This window comes from Callospermophilus lateralis, chromosome 9, assembly GCF_048772815.1.
Source record: "Callospermophilus lateralis isolate mCalLat2 chromosome 9, mCalLat2.hap1, whole genome shotgun sequence".
NCBI classification, from domain to species: Eukaryota; Metazoa; Chordata; class Mammalia; order Rodentia; family Sciuridae; genus Callospermophilus; species Callospermophilus lateralis.
In genome coordinates, this window is record NC_135313.1 from 61,228,803 (window position 1) to 61,254,286 (window position 25,484).

The 25,484-nt window shown below is 39.2% G+C and overlaps 1 protein-coding gene across 1 annotated transcript in view; it reads left to right on the forward strand.

Moving 5' to 3' along the window:
- Lrp2 (LDL receptor related protein 2) overlaps window positions 1-25,484 on the forward strand; it is a 184,431-nt gene that overhangs the window by 87,858 nt on the left and 71,089 nt on the right. The window contains exons 26-36 of the mRNA XM_077110314.1: window positions 453-830; window positions 1,978-2,226; window positions 3,804-4,015; window positions 4,930-5,114; window positions 6,101-6,329; window positions 7,161-7,338; window positions 8,833-8,961; window positions 13,320-13,486; window positions 14,430-14,573; window positions 19,095-19,204; window positions 23,383-23,560. Of these exons, the coding sequence (XP_076966429.1) occupies window positions 453-830; window positions 1,978-2,226; window positions 3,804-4,015; window positions 4,930-5,114; window positions 6,101-6,329; window positions 7,161-7,338; window positions 8,833-8,961; window positions 13,320-13,486; window positions 14,430-14,573; window positions 19,095-19,204; window positions 23,383-23,560 (2,159 nt within the window). The remainder of the gene's footprint in view (window positions 1-452; window positions 831-1,977; window positions 2,227-3,803; window positions 4,016-4,929; window positions 5,115-6,100; window positions 6,330-7,160; window positions 7,339-8,832; window positions 8,962-13,319; window positions 13,487-14,429; window positions 14,574-19,094; window positions 19,205-23,382; window positions 23,561-25,484) is intronic.

A 25,484-nucleotide genomic window follows, 5' to 3' on the forward strand; every position in this document is an offset into this window, starting at 1 on the left:
ATAAAGTTCAATGCAACCATAGCTATTTAAGCTCTATTGAAATGCTATGGTGATTTTAAACATTTTTAAAAATTTGTTCACTTTAGATATACATGACAGTAGATATGGTGATTTTTTTTGATAGAGAGATGGAAAAATTATTATTTAATCTGCAGCTGAATGAATATTATAAACGCAGGAAACAGAATGTTCTTTTGATTCAGGTACTCATCTTCTATTCAAAAATTGTGCATCCTGTACTTTGTTGTCATATCCACTAATCTGACACGTAGAAATATTTTATGTACCACAGTGTGGGAGAAGATCCTCTAGCATTTCAGCTTTTAGTACTAATTGTGTCATAGCTATTATTCTACCCGCTATTGATCCAAAACAGCATCCTGTGAATCTGGGCTATTGAAGGGGTGATAAATTGCATTCACAAGCTCGTTTTCCCCATGTGTTTCTCCTAGCAACCAGGCCTCCTGGTATGTGCCACTCAGATGAATTTCAGTGCCAAGGAGATGGTACCTGCATTCCAGACACCTGGGAGTGTGATGGGCATCCAGACTGCACCCAAGGGTCGGATGAGCACCAAGGCTGTGTCACCAAAACCTGCTCTCCATCTCATTTCCTCTGTAACAACGGAAACTGCATTTACAAAGAGTGGATCTGCGACGGGGACAATGACTGCAGGGATATGAGTGACGAGAAGGACTGCCCTGCTGAGGCCTTTCACTGTCCTAGCTGGCAGTGGGAGTGTCCTGGCTATAGCATCTGTGTGAATCTGAGTGCACTGTGTGATGACATCCTTGACTGCCCCAATGGGACAGATGAGTCCCCACTTTGCAGTAAGTTTCCCGACCACAGTTTACTGGACGTGAATTCCTTCTGAGCAGTAGCCTGGTGTGCCTTACCATTGTCATAGTTCCTATGTAGCTTTCAGGAAGGGATTTTAGTTTCTCTATGACTTCAACTCTGTGTAGGGATAAGCATGATTGAATTCAAATAAATCATCACTGGATAATATTTCTCATTAAAACCTTTGCACTTGGCTATGTGTTTTTCCTTATTTTCATGTCACCATTTAGAAAAATGAGGCTAAGTGAGACTGTCAAATTAAATTTGATTCTGTTGGTAATGTGCTCATGAAATTTTCTAACTTCAGTATTTTCTAATTTCAATCAGAACTTGCCACAAAACAAATGAAGTCCAGCGATTTGTGTTTGCTGTGATTGGCATGTGATCCTAATTTCTGTCCTTTCTTTCTTTCCTATTTAATCAATGCTCACTCTCAGATGAACCGCAGCCAGGTATGATTGTGAAGTATCTTAGATTTTTATGATTTCATATGTGTTGTGTTTGTGCTGAAAATGTTCTAATTTTTGTGACTTACCCTGCTAGTGCATGTTCTATGTCATGACTCTTATAAATAAGTTAGAGTTTTTATGGAAATAGAGGGGGTTTGTATCCCTATTCATGTGAGTTGTCTTTAGGTGGCTTCCAATGTTGCCGTTTTGGCCCTGAGAGTAAGGAATGACAGTGTATTAGTGGATCTGTGCTGTCTAATATTCTGTTACCTTTACCCTTCCATTTGTTTGTTTTCGTAGATTTTCTAGCCTTTTCTTTTAAAATATTAAGTCTTGTGTTGCATTTCTATATAGATAGAAGAATTTCAGAGGCAGCAAGTGTGAAGTGATGATTCTTTGCATGCATTATCAATGACAACCATATTTCCCCAAGATTCTCTGATTGCACTAAATGGAGTTATGCTGGTGGTGGAGAAAGTGGTCCTAGTCCAATGGATAGTAAATCCTCAGGCAAATCAGAGCAGACACTGAATAGCCTGTGGAGTTCATCCAAGTTAATATTGGTCTTAGCTCTGATCTGGGCATCACATTGAAGGTGGAATGGGTCTAGATGGCAAATATTACATCAGAGAGCATCAAGGAAAGATTTCTGACTTTTTTCCTTTGTGATTCTCTTTCTTTATTCCAGACGAGGACACCTGCTCGCATTTCAATGGTGGTTGTACTCATGAGTGTATTCAAGGGCCTTTTGGGGCTAAATGCATCTGCCCATTGGGGTACCAACTTGCCAATGATAGTAAAACCTGTGAGGACATAGATGAATGTGACATTCCAGGCTTTTGTAGCCAGCACTGTTACAATACCAGAGGTTCTTTCCGGTGCTCTTGTGATAAAGAATACATGTTAGAAGAGGACGGGAGGACTTGCAAAGTTACAGGTAATCATTGAACTTATAAATGAGCTAACTCCATCCTGTACGTGCCAGAGCTTAGGATCTAGTGTTGTGCAGAATCATTGGATAATGTTAATTAGGAGTGAATCCTGGAAAGGTTTACATAATGTCTTTCAACCTCAAAATCTTAATGTATTTTGGAGGTAGGAAATCATCTTTTTTATTATTTAAATATTTGTAGAACATTTTATTTATAAAATATAAACTTTTAAAACGTATTTAAAACAAATTATACTTAAACATCTCTTTAAAAGTTTGTTCTTTTTAGATATACATGATAGTAGGGTGCATTTTGACATATTATACATACGCGGAGTGTAACTTATTCTAATTAAGATGCCATTCTTGTGGTTGTACGTGATGTGGGGTTTCACTGGTTGTGTATTCACATCGGAACATAGGACAGTTATATCCTGTTCATTCTACTCTTTCCTCCTATTGCCTCCCTCTTCCCCTCCCTTTCCTTTGTCTAGTCCAATGATATGCATATATATGTCTTTACATAAGACTTAATAGATTCAGCAGTACTCATTAAGTTTCTATTTGATTAAAGTAGCTATACTGTATATTAGAATATTGATTTAGCTGCTTCCAAAGTCACCAAATGAAGAACTATAAAACAAAATGAAACTTGTTTTTTTTAAAACAAATAAGTAGGAGTCTGTAGGCAGTCTAGGGAATAGAGCTGGCCTGTTATCTTCATTCTGTGACTTTCATCCAGGATTTATTTTTAATTTTTGGCACTGGGGATTTAACCCAGAGGTTACTTTACCATGGTTTACATCCTCAACCCCTTTTAATTTTTATTCTAACTTGCTGAGGCTGCTTTGAACTGTGATCTTCCTGCCTCAGCCTCCTGAGTCGCTGGGATCATAGGTGTGCGCCACCATACCTGGCATGGATTCTGTCTAGGATCCAATGCTTTTGCTCCAGTCTTTGCCTTCTCTCAGAAAATAGGAAAGGGGAAAACACAGTGGAGGGCTGTGGCCCGTGTCATTCTACTCACATCCTGTTGGCCAGAGCTTAGTCATGTGGTCACTTCAAATTTCAGTGGAGGCAGAGACGCTGTCTAGCTGGGTGGCTACGTGCCAAGCTAAAACTTGGCATGTCTTATTACTAAAGAGAGAAATTGGGGAGGGGATAATGGGAGACAATTAGAACCTTCTGCTGCAGCAAAATGCCTCAGGGAAAACAAAAATGTTTAAGAGATGATACCTGCTGTGAAAAAGCTGACAGCAGAGAAGAAAGTACAAAAATAAACACAACGCAAAGAGGACCGTAAGTATAGTTCACTCCAGATGGGTGTTTAGATACTTGTTGGAATATTATTGAAGGAAGAAAGATATTTTAGAGCCTGAAATATTCATGAAAATCAGCTAACTCTTAAGGTTAAAAATTATTAAAATAATTCTTACAGGGCTTTTCTCTCCTGATCACTGTAGTTCAAAATCACATCTTCTTTCTGTTATCAAAAGTATTATATGAAATGTTTTGAGACCCTTTAATTGTGTTTTCTCCCAGAATCATTGACATTTTTGCCTTTCCCCTTCTCTATTGGATAGCATCCGAAAGTCTGCTGTTGCTGGTGGCAAGTCAGAACAAAATTATTGCTGACAATATCACCTCCCAGTTCCACAATATCTATGCATTGATCCAGGATGGTTCTCATATTGTAGCTCTTGATTTTGATTCAGTCAGTGGTCGTATCTTTTGGTCTGACTCAAGTCAGGGCAAAACCTGGAGTGCATTTCAAAATGGAACAGACAAGAGAGTAGTAAGTACATTTGTGGGGACCTTCTGCCTGCCTAGTCCTCCCGTGTTAAATCTACTTCTTGTTGTTCACTAGTGAGAGGAGGCCCTGCCTCTCTCATCCTGGGGTGTTCTCATGATTCCTCTGAAGCGCATCACACTCAGAGGCCTAAAGGTTCCTAGCTCCTAATCTGTGGGTATTTTAGTAAGAGTGTCTGAGGGTCCCACCATGATTCTGAATTCCAGGTCCAGTGATTCAAAGACTTTACCTGGAGACTCTGGAGTCCCTTTTGCAGTCTTTTGTGGATGACAGTAGAGGGGAGAGGACAGGAGAGTCAAAGGGTTGCTTTTCCTGGCTTTCTTTTAGTTCCATTTTATTAATCCATCTCCTACAGTTTCAGTTTTTCACCTTTGATTGTTGTTTCCTCTGCCCCTTAGAATTTTAGTTTGTAAATGTTAGCACTTAATGAAGATATTCCTCTTGGCATATGAATATTATAAAGTTTTAAAAAATGTTAGTTATAGATGGACACATGCTTTTATTTTATTTTATTTTTATGTGGTACTGAAGGTACCACATAAAAAATGTGAGGCAAGCGCTCGACCACTGAGCTACAACCCCAGCTACAAACATTATAAAGTTTAATAAAGTTGCCAAGTTATGGGTAGAGCTTTTGTGTAAATGCAAAACCATTTTGAAGTCAGAATGAAACTACCCACTAATTCAATAATAGGATTATCTTAGAATATTCAGAATTATGAAATCTTGTATATTTTTGCAATATTGATTTCCTGGTTAATTAATGGGAAGACCAAACTTTTCTAAGCCCATCAAGCTACTGTAGCAGAAATTAGATATTTTATTCTAGATTTTCATGTAAAGCATTCGTGTTTGTGTTCATTTTCTTTAACACATTTCCTTTACTCACTTGTCTTTAGGTGCACGACAGCGGCGTCAGCATGACTGAGTCTATTGCGGTAGATTGGATAGGTCGGAATCTTTACTGGACAGACTATGCTCTGGAAACCATTGAAGTGTCTAAAATTGATGGGAGCCACAGGATGGTACTGATCAGCAAAAATGTAACAAATCCAAGGGGGCTTGCATTAGACCCCAGAATGAAGTAAGACTTAATATATATATTTTTTTCTTTACATGAATATAATGACAGAAATGATAACATGATGTAGCTGATATGCATATCACAGAATTAAATTCTCCCTTGTTTTAGCATGGTAGGCATCAACTGGTTATTACCAACCCTCTTTCATCTGAGTAGTCTTCCTCATAAAGTACATATGAGCAATTAGTTGTTCACTTTAAGGTGGCACTGATTTATGAGCTTGACAGTGCAATGGTTGAAATGATTGTTGTATAAATATATAATTAAGTTTCTAACAAACACATGCTATAATATTCCATAGATGGGTCACTTAGCTGTGACTTTGATACCTTATGGTCACAAAAGAAGAAAGCCAAATTTTTCTGCTTGAGTCTCATGTTATTTACTAGAACAACATTTTAAATTGTATAAAAAAGAAAAGTTTTGCCTGATGGTTATAAAAGGAAGAAAGAAATTAGCCCATGTGTTTAGAAATCTTTGAAGCTTCTTTCCTTGAATTTACTTAGATTCTATAGATTCCTATCTGCAGGATGGTGAATTAGGCAATTTGTGTTCAGTGTGATGCTGGCTTCCTATATATTACAAAGTCTTACACACCAGTAAAATTTGTGACACATCTCAAGAGGAATGAATTGATTCTCTTATCTAAAACACGACAGGGTAGACAAACAAGGACAGATGGATTTTTCTAGACCAACTATTTATGGATTGTACACAAACATGATTTGGCATTGAGACATTTCCGTGTCATGATGTACGGCATGGTTTATGAACATTATAAAAACACCCAGATGGCTTGTGATTACATTATGATTACAGTTTTACTTTGTGACACTCAGAGGAAATAATAAACTCTGTGCATGCATTCTGAACTAGAGATGATTTATTTTAAGCAGAGCATGAGCAGGATGCTGTGTAATTTTAAATGAGTTATTTTTCATGTTGAAATATGTGCCTTCTAATAGGTAACTAGTTTCTTTTCACAGTGACCATCTAATGTTCTGGTCCGACTGGGGCCATCACCCTCGCATCGAGCGTGCAAGCATGGACGGCAGCTTGCGCACGGTCATTGTCCAGGACAAGATTTACTGGCCCTGTGGCTTAACTATTGACTACCCCAACAGACTGCTCTACTTCATGGATGCCTATCTTGATTACATAGACTTTTGTGATTATAATGGACAAAATCGGAGGCAGGTGGTAGCCAGTGATTTGGTAAGTTGGTAGTGAGGAAAACCAAATTAAAACTATGATGGCATCTAGGTAGAAAACAGACTCCAGAAAACTAAAATTAATTTTTGAGTTATAGGCATTACCACATCAATGCAGGGAATATCAACAGTAAGGGGTAATCCATCCTTATTACTAACAGAAAAGTAAACAGTTCATTGTTAGATTGTGCCATTCCAGGGAGAATTAATAATACTCATAGTATTTAGTTGATCTATAGATGCTGATCTGTTGCTTATAAAAATTATGTTTAACAGAAGTCAATACCTTAACTAGATTTATATTTCTCAATTAAAATTCTAATCTATTATTTACTTATTTACACAATTTAAATGGGGAAATTCAGAAAAGGAGTGTTTTTCCAAAGAGCTGATATTGTGTTTTATTTAAGATTCCCATTGTTTCTAGTTCCTGGGACTTGAAGAGGCTCTGGGAAAGTCAGTGAGTGGCAGTAGCACTGAGAGTTGGGTAGGGCACGAGAACCCCTGGCTGGTCACATCTAACCTGTAACTAGTTGGTGATCCAGACAGAGCCCCTTACTTTCTGTACTTCAGTTTTGTTTTCATTTTTAAAATGGATGCCCAGTGTCATTATCAGAGTAGACGCATGTATCTGGAAGTGGTTCCAGTGGTACAGTATGATTTGGGACAAGTGATGTATTTTTTTTGCTCGTCTCTTGTGCCATTACTTTCCTGTGTCTTTATTGAACACTCCAATGCTAAGGGAAAGCGGCTTCCTGAGCAGACATCCTTTGCTACTTAGTCCAGTTGGCCTTTGTTGCAGGGTGAGGTCTCATGGTCCGGTTCTGCTTCTCAGGTGCTGCGGCATCCCTACACCCTGACCCTCTTTGAAGAATCCGTGTACTGGACTGACCGTGCTACTCGCAATGTCGTTCAGGCCAACAAATGGCATGGGGGAAACCAGTCAATTATAATGTATAATATCTTCCGGCCCCTGGGGATCGTCGCAGTTCATCCTGCAAAACAACCAGATTGTAAGTGGGAGTAGTGTGTGGAAACCGCTTCTTCTGGGAATGCTGACTGTGGCAGACTCACCTGTTTAGGCGACACATTTTCCTTTTCTTTTCGTGCTTTCCCCAGTCCTTTTATTGCTCTTACTTTTATTGACCCTGGGAAAGTCAAACCTTGACAGGAAAAAGGGTACATCTGGATCGTGTCATTTTCTTCTGCAAGCGGGTACTGCCTCTGTTGGCTTTTCTCCGAGACTCAGTGTCCTCATTGGACAATTGCAAACAGAGACCAGACAGCACCTCAGTCCTCTTATCCGCAACCCTCAGTGTTTTAAAGCAGCTTGTTGTGAAGACTTGCTTATTCCGGCCCTGTGTGTCCCTGATGCTCTGCTGTGGCTACCCCAAGCCACTCTCAAGCAAGTGGTGAAGGTGGCTGGGTGATTTCAACATTTGGCCTTGGCAGGGTTCTTTCTGGAGGGAAGGGGAAATAAGTCAATCTTCACATACTCTATCCTTGAAGCCTTCCTGTGGCTTCTCATCTCACTTCAGAGTCCAGCCCCTCCTCTTGCCTGCCCCCTTCGCCCACTTCCTCTCTCCACTCTGGACTACAGTGTGTTCAGAAGCACCCCAGGCCAGTTCCCGCCTCTGAATTTCTGCACCAGCTCTTTATTCTGCCTGGAACTGCTGTCTTCCAGGTCTCTGCAGGAGTTGCTTCTTCATGTCATTTAGAAGTCTGCTTAAATATAACTTTCTCAGAGCTGCCATCCTCGATCACCTTATGTAAAATAGCCACTCATAATTCTTTTGCTCATTACCTTCACATTCTAACCCCTAGCCCCCAAGCAATTTATGAGTTTAGTTCTGTCTCTCTTGGGTAGAATATATACTCCATGTTTACAATAGTCCCAGTGCTGAGAATAGTGTTTGGTATATAGTGAATGCTTAGCATTCTTTGGGGGAATGAATGAATTAGATCTAATTCTAACATGAACAGATAGCATCTAGGAAACAGCTTTTCAGCTTGGGATACACACAGGGTTCCTCTTTTCAGACAAGACATGTCATCAGTAGAAACACAAAAGATTATTATCTAACCCAATCTTGGACAATCCCAAGTAAATGTCAAGGTCACTTAGCAAACACACAGTCTGGTTTTATTTGCTGCAGAAGGTTCTCTTGTAGGTCCTATAAGGACACATATTATTCAGCATCATATTTCTATTACCAAGTTCAGACAACTTAGTGGCTGTTGGTTCATATTCCGGTTATAGACTGGATCCATCTGTGACCTTGGATAAGTCCCTCCTCCCTCTTGTACCTCTTCCGAATTTTATGTTGAAAGCTAGGTGTTAAGGATGGGTAAAGTCATTTAGAGAAAATAGAACAAGATAAGACAGCAGAGGTACTCATGTCTCCACAAGCAGGGAGCCTCTGGGGGGAAAATGACAGCAGGACCCTGTGCACTGTGATGTGGGAGCCACTCCATTCTCTGATGCCTACTTCTCTTTTCTCCTACAGCTGTGAATCCGTGTGCCTCTGCCTCCTGCAGCCACCTGTGCCTGCTTTCCTCACAGGGGCCTAAATTTTACTCCTGTGCTTGTCCTTCGGGGTGGAATCTCACCCAGGATTCTGTGAACTGCGTGAGAGGTACAGTATGCCCTTTATTATGCTGTGAAGATGGAGCTGGTCACAGTTTGTGGCAGACCTTGGAAGCTCCAAGCCCACTTGGGATTGAGCATGTGCCATGTTCCCTTTGATAGCGCAGGTGTCCGCGGAGTGTGTGCTGTGGGGGGGGATTTCATGGAACACCTCCGCTGTAATACAGTTTCTGTATATGAAACTAATGTTATGTATGCATATGATCAAACAGTTTTTAACCTCCTATTTTCTCACACTTGACTATAGTTAGACTTTCTGACGAATTATGATAACTGGAAGTTCATTTGTATCTGGCTTCATCTTCAGGTCCATTGTCTCAATTTTATTTTATAACCAATAGTCCATGTTGTGGTCTGGGTCTTCTGACTCCAATTTCAGTACCTTTAGTACTATCTGATTCTTCAAAAATGGCAGCTGTCTCTTGGTGAAATATTATAAGTGATTGTTGGAGCAATTTAATCTTCATTTCATCGTAGTGTTATTTTACTGGGTTGATTGAAGAGTATGTGGAGGGTTATTTAAGTACTTTAGGGAATACAAAAGAAAGAAAAGAGATTTCTTCTCTTTTGTATTATAAACTCTTTAAAGATTATTCTCCATTGCTTAAAAATATGAAAAGTTATTTTAAACTTGTTTCTTTTCATTTTTGAGTAAAGAGGAGTAAATGTGTTTTGATACTGACAAAAATAGCTAGAGACAAATACAAATAAAATGTTAATGATAACCTACTCCTAAATGAAGAGATAACAGAATCAGAATCTAGAGTAAAATTCAGATTTCAAATGGAAAATTTATATTGTGTCCAGAAAATTTATAGTGTTTATAGACTGTGCAGGTAGGTGTGGGCTTACTGAAAATCAAATTCCATCAGTATGTGATATTGTACAATGATACCTTCATGATGAAAGATTTTTAATTATTGGTAATGCTTACAAAAGGGACTGGCATTTGCCATTTTTCTACAGAGACTTATTATGCTTCTAATCCTTGTTGACATTGTTTAATTTAGTGTGTCCTCAGAGTCTTTCAGGAGAAGATTAATCTGGGCTATAGACATTTGGATACAAAGCATTCTTTCACTACATAAAGGTTTTTAACTGTGCATTGGGGATTGGTGTAGTCGATATTATGACCTCATGGTGATTGATAAATGTTAATTCTAAATAGTGCCTCTTGTTGTTTCACAAATGGCTCCACTTGTGTTATTCCCGTGGGTGGACTTTGCTGATGTGGAACTTTCTCATACTTCACACTTGGTTTCTGAGCTTGAGTTGGGGAACTTGACTGTCAACATATGCTAAGTAAGATGTTTAGAAGATTTAACATATGTAGATGAAAACATTTTACTTGATTTAATTATTCTATAGTCTTAAATAGTGTTAACTAAGTGTCTGGAATAGCTTTGGAAGTGCTTGAGTGGTACTCTTACGTGAAAATACTGATATTGTTTAAGATTACCTTGTAAAAACATGCATTAAAAATATCTGGAAGAAAACATATATAAGCACCAATAGTGGTTACAGTTAGGTGGGGGATTCTGAGAGATTTCTTTTTTTTTTTCCTTCAAATTTTGTATCATTAAATTTTAAAATAAGAAGTGTCATAAATTTTAAACTTTTATTCTTTTTATTTAGAAAATATGTTCTCCACAATGCCCAAACTAAATAAAATAAAACTCAGTCCAGAAACTCTTAATATCCTCAACTCCATTCAGTCTGAGAGGCCCGAGGTACTTGCTTCAGTATTCTGTGCAAAATGAGAAGAATACACTCCTTCTACTCCAAGAGAGGCTGCAGGGCCCATCAGTTTGTGACTAAAGGAGGACGTTTATTTGAGGATCACAAACGTCACCATTTAATGTCACCATTACCTTCCATTCTGACTATGGTCCCTTCACTCCTCTGCTGTCACTAACCATAATGGGATCATGATATGAAAAATAGATAGGAGCAGATGATCTTCAATTTCAGAAGACTTGAGACCTGTGACTGAGTACAGCTTAGCTCTCACCTTTCCTGAGCCCTCTACTGTCTATCCTTCTGTGCCTGCTCCTTCCATATCATAGGAAGCTATCAGGACCCACGGGCCTAGTCTTGAACGCTAGGTGCTAAGTTCTTGAGGGTCAAGCTTCTGGCTGATTTGTGCATGTCTGCCCATTGCTGATGGTACTTTGTGGCATATGGTGGCCCTCAGTAAATGTTGAATATTCTGTTTTTCATCCATTTGCCCCTTAGGTAGCTGTATAGTGTCACTTCTTTTTTCTTCTCCACTGAACACTTTTCATGTGCCCCCTCCTGTCCATGCCACCTGTGCCTCACTGGTGGCTTCTTCTCAGGTGCTGCTCTGGCACCTTCCCTCACCCTGGCTTTTGAACACTGTGGTTTTTCTGCTCACAGTGTTCATTGGTGGTAAACCTCAGATACACCAGCAGTAATCACATAAAGAACCTGGAAGATCCCCAGGAAGAAGTAATGGATGAGGAAGGACTAGAACTGGGTGAGGCTCAAGGGAAGAGTCAGGAAGGAGTACATTTGATGGATGAGAACCCCAGTCTTCCAGGTCTTGAATCAGGCTTTGGTTGAGGATTACTCTAGTTAAGCAAGAGGAAGATTACCCATCAAACAATAAAACAAAACAAAAAAAACAAACAAACAAAAAACAGGATCAGGTTTTGAATGGGTGAAATTTAAAATTTTACTATCAAATTAAGAAATGTTTTTTTCTTACTGAACAAATGAGCATTTATAATATGTAATCAATAAATCATTATATAGTATCTCATAATTTCAAGGTATGTTTGAAACTTTTAACTCTCATTTTTCATTATTACAGTTAAACTAAATGAGTAGTCATTTGATAGTCAATATTTAGTACCTGGCCTGCGCTTTTTGCAGTATATTGATCTAGTGATGGAGAAGATATATTTTTGGTCTGGGACTTTGGCTAAATTGCTTAATTTTTTTGATCTTCATTTGCAAGCTGGGGGAGATAACTGTAACACAGAATTATGAGGCTTCAGGGAGATAAATTAAGTGAAATTATATTTACCTGATGCATGCTGTGTGACACATATAATGTGCCCCATCTCAACATATTGGGGGGCGTATTTTGGCAATTGCAGTTGTTCAGAAGCAATGACTGATGTGGAATGTGGAGCAGTGGAGACAAGGGTTTGGGTGTTAATGGTCCATCTTTTATTACATTGTTCCCTGCAGCAGTGACATAGTTCCTGCAAGTTTCATTTGCCTCAGCTGAACACAACTTTGCAAGCTTGTTGTAAAAGACTAAACACTAGATGTTGTTGTACTAAACACTAGATGTTTATAAAAGTGAAGCATTAACAGTTGCATGATTTACATTAAATCAAATTTAAATTTGTACTAGGTTAGTAAATGAAGAGTTATTTCCCAGTAATAAAAATGGTAAGAACAAGGAAAAGTTAATGAACTGTCAAAAATAAATTAAGAAAAAGTGTCAAGAAAATCCTACTGATCATGTAAAGCTTCCTGGATGATCAAAATAATGAAAATATAATTTTTAGCTCTTGAGAGAGTTATGCAATGATTAATCATTTTATATTTTCTCTTAATATGTGAAACATCTTATGCTTTTAGAAACTTATGTTCTAAAAGTTTCTCCTTTTCTGAGAGAGGAATTCTTGAATTTTATTAATATTGATTATTTGATGATGGAGCAATAACCAGTATAAGTATTAAATTATTTTTGAAAAATGAATTTTTACTATCTGTTCAAGAGCCTAAGTGACTAATGGTTTAATTCAAATATTATGGAGATATTTGCATTTTTGAGAACTTTCAAAGACACTATTTGCATATTCATTCACACATTTATTCAGTTATGTGGTCATTCCTGACCATAAATATTTGCTGCAGATATTTATTGGGCAACTATTGTATGCCAGGTTCTGGGTACACAACAGTGAAAAAAATCAAACACAATCACTCTTTGGCAGTTGGAATCTAGTGAGGAAGGCAGATAGTAGTCATCTCGGATGAGATTATAAATTTATTTATTAGAGTAACGAGTCTTAGGTGACATTTCGTAATATTTTATTTTTTGGACATGCTTGAAGCTGGTAAGCTGCCATTTACCAATGTTCCCTTTCGAATTATTTCCTTTTTCTTTTTCCAAGCCCAACTCCCCTTTGCCTGAGTTTCTGGAACTAGTGAGGTTTGTTTGTGTGTCGGAAGGGGAAGAACTTTCTAACTGTGATGTTTATCCAGCACTGATGGCTCATCAGTGTGAGTGAGGAATTAATGAAGAGTAAGGTGAAGGTCTGGGAATCGTTTAATATAATTTTGACAGATATCCTGTTCTTTTCACAGATGACCAACCTTTCTTGATAACTGTAAGAAACCATATGATTTTTGGCATTTCCCTTAATCCTGAGGTGAAGAGCAATGATGCTATGGTTCCCATAGCTGGCATACACAATGGTTTTGAAGTTGAATTTGATGACTCAGAACAATTCATCTATTGGGTTGAGAATCCAGTAAGTTTTTATTAACATTTCGAGTGTGTAACTTCCTCTGGAAGAGCCCAACTATGCTCTTGCCTTCTTATAGACAGACTTCTGTTGGATGGATAAAAAGGAAATGGTCCAGAAATTAATTTGTCACTAAGTTTTTTCTTTTTTGATTTAGGGTTGGGTCTTAATGTGAACTTGGTTTGGAGTAAAGATAAAAAAACAAAAAACAACAAAACTCTTTAGCTTTAAAGTACTAAGCAAATATAAGCTTTGGGTATTATTTATTGATTCAGCAAACATTTACTAAGTGCTTACAACTTGCCTGACACTGAATAACCTAACTGTAGAGCACCTGCTGGGAAACCGTAGTCACAAAGCTTGCCCTAGAGGGGCTTTGAGCTTGTAGATTGGATTAATATAAAAATGATCATAACTCAAGACAAAAGCAGTAGTTTCCTAAGGGAATTCCAGGAAAGCTCTTGATGGGGTTGCAGGGGCCTTTGATCAGGATCTTTGCCCCAGGGTAAGAATACCCGCTCCACTACCCTTCTGCTTGGTTCCATTTCCTCATGAAAGCGACCTGCAAGAATGGGGAAAGGACAAGGAGAATAGAAAGGAGGAGGGGAGGAAGATCACTGTGTTTGATATCAAATATGTTCCTGGCTTCTGGTCCACATCCGAGACTTGAGTTATTTTATGACTTTTATACCTGTAGTCACTAAGATATATCTCAGTAGCCCTTACCTGAGGTAACCTGAATGGTAAGCCTGCCGTATTCTTGTGACACACTTAAAATATCAGTGTCTTTGAAAGGTTGCTGGCATTAGCATGACCCACGGCGAGCCCTGAGTCTTTGCCCCCACCATGTGAGGAAAGTTAAAGAAACCCAACAGCCAATCTGGCTCCTGTAGGGGAAGGCTCCTGATGTGGCCTCCATACAGCTCACCTCTGTTGTCTTTCTTCCCAGGGTGAAATTCACAGAGTGAAGACAGATGGCACCAACAGGACGCTGTTCTCTCCTCTGTCTCAGCTGGGGGACTCGATGAGCTTGGCCTTAGATTGGTTATCAAGAAATATTTATTACACAACTCCTGGAAGTCAGTCCATCGAGGTAATGATTCCATAATAATAGGTTTTGAATCCTTGTCCAATTGATTCTCAGAAATGGTCTCACATGAATTTTGAAATTATTTGTAAATAAGAAACAAACAGGAGCTGGGTGCGGTGGTGCATGCCTGTAATCCCAGTGGCTCAGGAGGTTGAGACAGGAGGATCATGAGTTCAAAGCCAGTCTCAGCAAAAAGCAAGGCACTAAGTAACTCAGTGAGACCCTGTCTCTAAATAAAATACAAAAAAGGGATGGGGATGTGGCTCAGTGGCCGAGTGCCTATGGGTTCAATCTCTGGTACCCTTCTCCCAACTCCCCCCCCCCCCCAAATAAGAAGCAAACACAGAGAAGTATTGTTACATCAAACTCTCTGAAACCAAGGAGGAAAACTACCTTAAAAATAAATTATTGGAACTTTATACTGTTTTATTTCCTTATAATTACTGATACTTCCGTGTTCCTATGAAAGGATATTAGGTAATTTGTAAAAATAATATGTAAGAAGATAAATGAAAATTGAATAAGAAATTCAACAAAAAGAGAAGATTAGGGTAGGAAGGAAAATTTCGCTTTTTTTTTTTTTTTTGTCATCTAATCTTTAATGCTATTTGAGTTTCTTAACCGAATTTATAAGTTACCACTATTCTTAGATGGGAATCTCTCTTTGGCTCCAATACAGTTTTCCTAGCAGTGAAACAGAAAGTAGAAACTTGATTCTAATTCCTTTGATACTTTCTTCTTTGAAATAAGTGTTCTTTTTACTCCAATTCCCAGAAGAAATTTTAGATGGGTTGCAAGTTTGAAATCATGTGAAGTAAGTTAAATCCAAGGTAACTTGACTGATATTATGTGTCTCTGCTCCAGGACAAGGACACAACATGTACAGGATTATTAATTCATGATAATTTTGAAAGTCAAACTTCCTAAGGCAGAGGGAGGGTTTTCTGAGTTTAACAGGGTCCTGCAGAGTGACCGTCCACTGCTCTGGGTGGGTACCAGCTGGTAAGGGGGTTGCTCTTTGGAGCATTTGAAAAGATAGATGCTGGAGATGAGGAAAGTGCACAGCAGCCTGATAACAAATTAGAACAGATTGGCCAGGTGGGGCTCAAGCTGGAACAGTGCTTCCTAGTTCACAAAATCTTTCCCAAACGCCATCTCATTTACTCCTCATGGCATGCCCAAGGGCAGGTGGACATGCAGCTGTTCACTTAACACGAAATGCCCCTGGAGACTGTCTGGTTCAAGCCTTTTGTTTTTTACAGAAAAAACTGAGGTTCACAAAAATGGAAAAGTTGCCTTGGATGGTCAGCTTCTGGGTGGCCGTCTGCCTTTGCATTCTTACAAACCATAGCTCCAGAAATCCAGGCCTTTCTAATGCCCTTTGACAGTGGCAGAAAGTGTTTTTCACAATCTCAACTAAAAACGATTATCCTCTCATTTAAACAGGGGTAAAATGGACTGCCTAAGACCCTCAATAAAAACTCATATTTCCCTGGAGGCCAATCAGTGCAAAGCTGTCTTAATCCCAAATGACGATTATTATGCTCTTTTTGTGTCTCTCAGTTCCTTACTTGGTAATTTTTTTTTTTTTTTTTTTTGTGTGTGTGTGTGTGTGTGTGTGTGTGCGCTTGGGATTGAACTCAGGGGCACACCACACTGAGCCACATCCCCAGCCCCATTTTTGTATTTTACTTAGAGACAGGGTCTCACTGAGTTACTTAGTGCCTTGCTGTTGCTGAGGCTGGCTTTGAACTCATGATCCTCCTGTCTCAGCCTCCTGAGCCACTGGGATTATAGGTGTGTGCCACCATGTCGTAAATGGGGTTCTTGTCTTTTAACCTGGAAGTTCTTCCAAAGCAGGGAACAAGTCTTCTCCATTAGTTAGGTATAATGAAAAGGTTGTCCACTGGAGAATAACTGAGTGTGTTGTGTGTGTCTTGTTAAGGCCACTTCAACCACATAAACCTAAAGTTTGTAATAGTGCCCCCACGCCCAGGGAAAGACATTCAGATTTGGAGTCCAGAGACCTTACTGAGTCCATCCTGCCAACTTCTATTGGTCACTCATTCAGCAAGCACTAGCAAATGTTTTCTATGGGTTAGTCCCATGGTGTGTTCTGAGTGATCAAAAGTGAAAGAAGTATTTTTTCTCCTTTTAAGTAGCTAACCCATTTGAGAGACACATAAACAAATAATTTTGCTTCAGCAGTGAGTATAATGTGCTAGGTCTCAGGTCAGAGGTGGAAGTGAAGGGAAAGAGGAGTCAGCTTTCTATTAGTGGTGACTTGTGAGATGAGCCTTGAAGAATGACCAATACTTGTTTCTTCCAATGAAAAAGTAGGGAAGAGGCATCCAAGTCAGAGATTTAAACACTTAAATGAAGACTCTGAAATATGAAAATGCTTTTTATGACTGGGGATAGCACTGTATTTCCTCAAATTGTGAGCTGTTTGGCCTTGGACACATTACTTAACTTCTCTGTGCCTCCATTTCCTTATCTGTGAAATGAAGTAATGGCTCCATAAGTAAAAGTATTTTATGGCATTTTGTGAATACAGAGTGCCATTTCCCTCAAATTATCAATGTATTTAGAAGGTCCAAAAGAGAATAAAGATCCAAGGGAAAATGGCCCTTTTAATACTTTTATTGTATTTTTTCTTAAGTGATATAAATTTAAACAATTCTTTCAGGTGAATGTTATATTAGTTAAGAAAACCGGACTAGTGTTCACTTATTATTTGTATGCTCTTTCAGCATTGGTAATTGCCATTTAATTCCAGCTTGACAATAGAAAAGAAAGGTTGAAGAAATTGTTCTCCACTAGGGGTAGCTGTGTGTCTATGCACTAAAGGACTGAAGAGCTTTTAGCTGAAAAGTGAAGCCCTCAGAATGGCGGTGAGAGATGCAGTCTGCAAAACAGAGAGGAACTTGGTTTTGAACCAAAGAGATCCTTAGGCCTAGGAAAAGGAGAGAGAGGCAGACTGGAAAGAGGAAAATTATCTTAGTCTAAGCGGGAGCAAAAGACACGAGATAGGAGAGAGAGAGAAACTGAGAGAAAATAAGGGAGAGAAGAGGGTGTCTGTGTGTGTGTGTGTGTGTGTGTGTGTGTGTGTGTGTGTGTGTGTGTGTGTGTGGTGGTGGTGGGGAAGAGGGGAGAGAGAGAAGCAGGCATACAAATAATCTATTTGTACTGCAAGGCAGTTTTGTAGAAAGCCCTGATGCAAGTCAACAGGCATTTTCTAATTCCTTACTAGATGTCTCTCCAGCGGTCTCAGATGTATATTAAAATAGCTGCATTCCCCTAAGAAACATGCTGCTAGTCTGATAATCCATGTTTCTAGCATGTCTTGTTAACATTGTGATTAAAACAATAATAACTAAAATGGTGGCTTTGGTAAAGCCACTAAACCTCCCTAGGCCTCCTTTTAACAACTGTTTTTATTAGTGATTATAATTATACATAGTCGTGAGGTTTGTTTTGATTTACTCAGACATGCATGGAGTATAATTTGTTCCATTTCAGACCCCAGTACTTCCTCTTTCCCTCCCCTCCTCCCTCTCCCTGCTCCCCTTCCTCTACTCTACTGGTCTTTTTTCTATTTATTGATTGATTTTTAATTGGTGCTTTATAGATAGCCATAAAGAAGGAATTCATTTTTATCTGTTCATTCATGTACATAGCACAATTGGTCAATTTCATTCTGCGGTTCTCTTTCTCATCATTCATAATATGAGCATAATAATAGTAGTATCTCTCTCACAAACTTATTTGTGAGGATGGGAATATGATAATTAATAGTTTAATGCCTAGCACAGAGCAAGTGACCCATAAATGGACCAATAAAAAATAGGAGACATGTATTAAACACAGTCATGCTGTGCACTGGTCTGAGTGCTTTCCCTATATTATCTTTCAGCCTGAAGTTGCTGTTAAAATCCACATTTTACTGGTGAAGGAACTATATTCAGAGGTGGATTTCTTGCCTCAGGTCATTTGGTCAGGACCTGGCAGGGCAAAGATTTGTGTTTTAACTCGGGCTATTGATTTGAAACAGAATTCTCTGAACTCTGAGTGGATTTGGACTGCTTTGAGCAACTGTTTGCAGTCATGGGCCCCTTAGTGCCATGGTTCTGTCACTGGGGCACAGGAAGCTGTGAGGCTCCTATGTCTTCTAGGGGTTTCTCTCCGCTGCTTTTGAAGGCATTCTGCAATCTCTCTAGGCAGTGGTTCTGTATGTTTATCCATTTGAATCTCTCTCATCCATCTTAGTTCCTTCTCCTAAAATTTTGGGTGCATTGAAAATAAGAATTTGGAAGGTGATTTTGCCTTTCTTGAAACTCTTAATTTCCTATTGGACTGATTTATTGAAGCCCTCAAATGTGGTTAGAGATCACCCGCATCTCTAGCAATTGTTTCTAATTCATCCCTAATCACGCTTTAGCATTTCTTGTGTAAGTTCTTCATTTCAACTGTGTTTGTTTTCCAGAATGAAATTCAGTTCTAATAAGTGACTTTGTTCTTTAGGTGTTGACACTCCGGGGAGACACCAGATACAGAAAAACACTGATCACCAATGATGGCACAGCTCTTGGAGTAGGTGTTCCAATAGGCATAACTGTTGATCCTGCACGTGGGTGAGTGGCACACATGTTCATAACAACATGTTCCTTAGGGCATTTTCTGATTTCCTATGTCAACATTTGAAAACTATAGACCTCAGTGAGGAAGAGAAATAGCTTGGAGCTGTATTTAATGTGAAGAATATAATTTATACTTTGTTCTGTGTTCTTCAAATTAATAACACTGGACTGAAAGTTAATTCCAAATCAAGAACTTTAGGAATTGAAAAGTAGAATTATAAGACTTACAGTGCATTCTGACTTTGAATGAACACTGAAAGCTCTAAGGGAACTGAGGTCATTGGCAGCAGAACTTGAAGGGTGAGAGGCTTCCTGTAGGTGGAGAGTGGGTTGCATCTGGGGAGTGGTAGGTGACACCAGAGGGTGGGCAAGGCAAAGGAGCATGATGGGATTTAGCATGATTGTGGGAGGGGCTGAACCAGAAGCTTAGAGTAGGGGGCAGTTGACCACAATGGAGATGCAGCTGCTAAGGTCATTTGGAGACAAATTGTGGGGGGGCTTTAATGTTATGTTGTGGATTGGATTTTATTCTTTTAAGTAATCGGGAGCCAGTAGAGGCAGTGAAAGGATTGAATCTGTGTGGTAGAAAGATTGGTCGGGACTGGGGTGGAGAGAGGCTGGCCACAGGGACTCCAGGAGAACAGGTCTTATTGGATATAGACTAGTCTTCCAGTCAGTTTAATCAGTTATTAATTTTGTTTCATCATTTTTTTTGTATTATAAACCAGAAATAACAAGTTGTAGAATATGAGCATTCATTTTTTGTTTTTAAAGAAGTAGTCATTTCATTCCAAGTGGATTTTGACTTTCTATTTGGAGGTCATCAGATTCTTAGCCCTGGAAGGGAACTGAAGCAGTAGTTTGTATTAGTGCTCAAATAAGGATGTTATACTAACTAAATTCAATCCATCAAAGTAAAAATTTCATTCTATGCTTGCTGGCTGGTCCTAGTTTTCAGTTATCCTTCCTAGAAGAAGGACCTCTTTGATTTGAAGTTCCATTCTTGAAACCTGAGTCCAATCATTCATTTTTTTTATTCATATGAAATTTATGTATTGTACACCTATTGCTGGGTAGTGTATTAGTTAAGACGGGTTAACTGTAGAAGCACAAGTGCCAAAATATGTAATGGTTCAGAGGAAATAATTTATTGGTTTTCCATGTGGGCAGCAGAGCTTGGGCAGAGGATGGGAGGAAGTTATTCTGTATAGTCATTCAGGAACCCAGCTGATGGGGGCTTTGCTGTCTTCAGGGGGAGGTTTCCAAGGTCATTTTGAGTGTTAATGTCTTTGGAGTAGTAAAGAAAAGAACATTCAGGAATGTGCTGGGAGGTTCTTATGGGCCAGAACTACAATTAGTGAACATCACTTAGCTCACATTCCTTCAACTAGAATTCAGTCACTTGACCATAGCTGCCTGCTAGGAAGGAAATGAGTCTAGCTTTTTATCCAGAAAGAAAAGGAAGACATTGATTTTAGCAAGCAGAAGCAGTCTCCGCCAGGGGGCCAAAGTGGGGTGTTAGGGAGCAGACACAAGGATGAATAAAGTCATAATCTGCAATGTCAAGAATTTATAGCTTAATAAGAAGGATAAAGCCTCTGTATAAATATCAATAATCCAGGTCATTTGGCCTGGGTCTTAAAGCAGCCATAGGATTTAATAGGCAGAGTTGGCTTTGGAGGAATCACCCATGATGGAAGGGATTAAAGTCAAGAGCAAAGGGATAGAAAAGCGAGATCATGTTCAAGTAGCATAGAACAGCAGTTGGGGTGGGAAGCAATTAGAAAGGCTTAGATTCTTCAGAAGTGGGAAGAGAAACAGGACAGAGACTTGTGTCTGTGTTTTGGATGCTCAGTAAAGAAACAGCCTTGAGAAAGTTATGGTCAGTGTCATTAATCTTTTGGTACAGAAAAATATCACTGTGGATGATCACTAATAAATGGTTGAGGCAATTATAGAGTCCCTGGTGACATCTGGGAGAGGATGTTCAATCAAGATAGAAAGGGTAAAAATGAAGAATTAGGGAAAGATAAACTTGTAGTTCAGATATAACAGGAAACTTGTTTTCAGACTAGGGGAGCCTGAGCATATTTGTGGGAGTAGACAAAAGTTCACTGATTAAGACATAATTGAGAGTGAAAGTTAAGGGGAAGGAAACAGGAATTTATGAAGAATAGGAATGACTTGTTAGGGACAGTATGGGGAACTTGACATAAAGTCAGGGAGGGATGAGAATCCTCATTCTACTACTCTACTTTGTGCTATGTTCAGCAAACTTTTGGTAGCCTGAAATGGGGGAGGAGAGGGAAAAACAGGAACTAGGAACTAGGAGTTAGAAATTAGCAAGATAGAAACACTGTGAGTTCAAGAGATAAATAAGAATAATATCAAAATGGCTACAATGAGGTCTGGTTGCAGAAGGACAGAAGATTTGGGAGTTCAGGCAGTTTAAGGTCAAAGAACAAGTTTAATAGGAAAAGTAAAATTGGAGCATGGAAGGGATGGCAGAGTTTATTCAAAGCAGAGGATTTCAAGTTTGTGAACTTAGAGGCAGAGAAACCTAGAACTGATTGGATGGTGGATATATAAAAAAAAGACTATTTGCATTAAAGGCCTTGAGTACTTTGAGAAAAGGTGTAGAAAGATTACATCTTGAGGCTGCAGCAGGAGATGAGGTAAAAAGAGGATTAAAACTTGGATTTAAGAAAATCATGTTGTCAGTGAAAATGGAAAGCAGCCCTTCAAATATTGTAATGAATTTTCATATATCTCAGATGTGGTAATGCTGTATGTGAACACAGCAAATATAGTTCATTGGTTTCACTGTGAAATACGAAGAGAAGAAAGTCATAGATACTCCTTGATATGAGCATGCTAATGGTATTCTACTTTCACAGGAATGTTTTATGCATTCTCTTGTATTTTGCATTGAATCTAGGGACACTTAACCATTGAGCCACATTCCCAATCCTTTTTTAAATTTTATTTAGAGACAGGATCTCACTAAGTTGCTGAGGCTGGCTTTGAACTGCCTCAGCCTCCCCACCTGCTGGATGATAGGCATGTGCCACTGTACCCTGCAAAGCTCATCATTTTTCATAAGAGAAATCAGATCAAGATAGTAGCTGGTCTTGTGGTAGATGGTGATGTGGAAGAGAATTGAATAAGAGCTTTGATCAGTGAGCAGGGATATACTTGGCAATTTTTTATACAGACTTTGGCCTTCCCAGTGTACTGGGTTTTATGTGATTCTCTGAAGAGGGATTTGCAATTGATGTAGTCTGCTTGTCATCAGCTTCCCACCTGTCATATAAACTAAAGGTTTAGCCACCAATGGAAGATCCTAGCCTCCTGTTTTGGACACCAATTTTAAAGCCTCTGCCCACCCCACCCCCTAAATTAATTAGGGAATTATGTAGACATTGATAGAACACTGGTTAAGTGCTCATAACATATTGTATACAAGACACTGATGTTTCAGATTCCTCCATTGGACTGTAAGCACCTTGAGAACAAGAAACAGGACTTAAAAACAGCATATTACAGGGGACACAGCCACATCAATGTTAACAGCAGCACAGTTCACAATAGCTAAACTGTGGAAGCAACCTAGATGCCCTTCAATAGATGAATGGATAAAGAATGTGGTATATATACAAAATGGAATATTATCATTATTTCGTACTAAAAGCGAATAAAATCATGGCATTTGCAGGCAAATGGATGGAGTTGGAGAATATAATGCTAAGTTAGCCAATCCCAAAAACCAAATGCTGAATGACTTCTGATTTAAGGAAGCTGATTCATAATGGGGTTGGGGTGGAGCATGGGGGGATGAGATGAACTCTAGATAGGGCAAAGGGGAGGGAGGAGAAACAAGGGGACACGGGGGTAGGAAAGAGCCAAACATCATTACCCTAAGTACATGTATGAAGACATGAATGGTGTGACTACTTTTTATACAACCAGAGGTATGAAAAATTGTGCTCTATATGGGTAATATGAATTGTAATGCATTCTGCTGTCATCTATAACAAATTAAAATTTAAAAATAAAAAATACTTTAAATTAAAAACCAAAGAAACATTTTTCATGAAATATTTAAGTTATATATGCCATTCACCCTCATATCCACCTATTTTGTTAAATGCTGGTGTCTTTCACGGTTGTAGGAAACTGTACTGGTCAGATCAAGGAACGGACAGTGGGGTTCCTGCCAAGATTGCAAGTGCTAACATGGATGGTACATCTTTAAAAATTCTCTTCACTGGGAACCTTGAACACCTGGAGGTTATCACCCTTGATATCAAGGAGCAGAAACTCTACTGGGGAGTCACCAGCAGAGGAGTGGTACGAGCACCCTGAGCACCCTTGGTTTTTCCCTGCTGAGCTGGAGTGCTGATTCTGAACGTGCTAAGTTGTCTGACAACTTGACCAGTATTTACTGCCCTGTCTCCCAATAACTTCTCTCCCTTATTCAAATCCTGCCCTAGTTGAAGTCTGATTCATAGTATGGATATAACAGTTCCCTAGAGAATACTATTCATTAATCCTCCCCACCCCCACACACTAACTCTTGGTTTTTCCAAAAGTTAAAGTTAATTTTCCAGGATAAATTAACTCCATTTGTCAGTTCATATTTGTCCTTTAGAGATATTTATTTCATGTTTTAGTGATTTTAATGCTTTTCTTTTCTGCAGAGAGCAGAGAGAGAGAGAGGGGAGAAGGCTGTAAGCTTCTGAGCTCAGCATCCTCTCTTAGCTACATATTCTTCTCTAATGTCCAAATATGGTTGATGCATGTATGAAATTTCCTTTACTGGTAATTTTAAACTCCAAGATCAAGTTCATTATATCCTTTAATAAGGAACAGGAGTTATGAACTTTCATTGAAATAGTACTTGACCTTTACTGCTATGCTCATGCAGCTGAACTGAGGTGAGGCACATAGGAAGTGCTTGATAATAATAACTGATCAACTTAGCATTGCTTTGGATGAAGAATATGTGCTAGACTCTTCCTTGCTTTCTAAACAGTAGTCATTTCTGATCTTTGATGCTGATGATCTCCGTAATACTGTGCAGTAGGTTTTCCTCTCAGTTCATTTTCTGTTCAACAACTACCAACTAGGGATAACGGGAACATATCTCAGCATCGTAAAAGCTATCTATGCTAAGCTCCAGGCCAACATCATTCTAAATGGAGAAAAATGGAGAGCATTCCCCCTAAAAACTGGAACAAGACAGGGCTGTCCTCTTTCACCACTTCTATTTAACATAGTTCTTGAAACACTGGCCAGAGCAGTTAGAGGAAAGAAATTAAAGGGATAGGAATAGGAAAAGAAGAACTCAAATTAGCACTATTTGCCAATGATATGATTCTATACCTAGAAGACCCAAAAAATTCCACCAGAAAACTTCTAGAACTAGTAAATGAATTCAGCAAAGTAGTAGGATACAAAACCAACACCCATAAATCAAAGGCATTTCTGTATATCAGTGACCAATCCTCTGAAAGGGAAACGAGGAAAACTACCCCATTTACAATAGCCTCAAAAAAAAAAAAATACTTGGGAACCAACTTTACTCTTAATATGGACTTATAATGATGACAGACTTTGGGGACTAAAAAGAAGTAATGGAAGTATAAGAGCACTCTGCCGATTTGGATGCATGTGTACGGTGATGAGGAAGCTCTGGTTTCTGCATATAGGTTAGCACATGCCAGGCAGGGCTTGGCAGCTCCCTCTCTCCCCTTCCAGTTCTACCTGCTCTGCCCTCCTGAACCTGTGATCTTGTGACTCTCCTTCCTTTCTCCACAGCAACTTCCCTCACAGTTCTCCCCTCGCTAAGTCCTGCCATTCATCCTTAGCCTCTTTCCTTATATGCATCCTTTTCCTGCCACCTCCACCATTCTGACTCTACTGTGGCCCCTATGACTGAACCCTGCTTGTGTGTTGGAGTCATGCTGCCTTCATAAGACCAGAGTCCACAAGTTTGATCTCTGTTAACTTGAGAATCCTGGGCTGGAGGGCCAGCATTCAACACTCCAGCTGAGCTCATTCAGCTAATCTGGTCTGGTCACCAGCAACTCTGAGACGCATGTTCCTTGTACTGCAGCCTCTGGAATGTTCCATAGTTTCTGGGGCATAATCCCCTCATGAATCTGCTGGGTTCCTTTGTCTAGTGAGGCAGTGAGGCAGAACTTGTTTCCCTCGTGCCCAGCTTAGATCCTAGCACAGGGAAAGAACTTGGAACAGGTTTTGGGAATGAAGT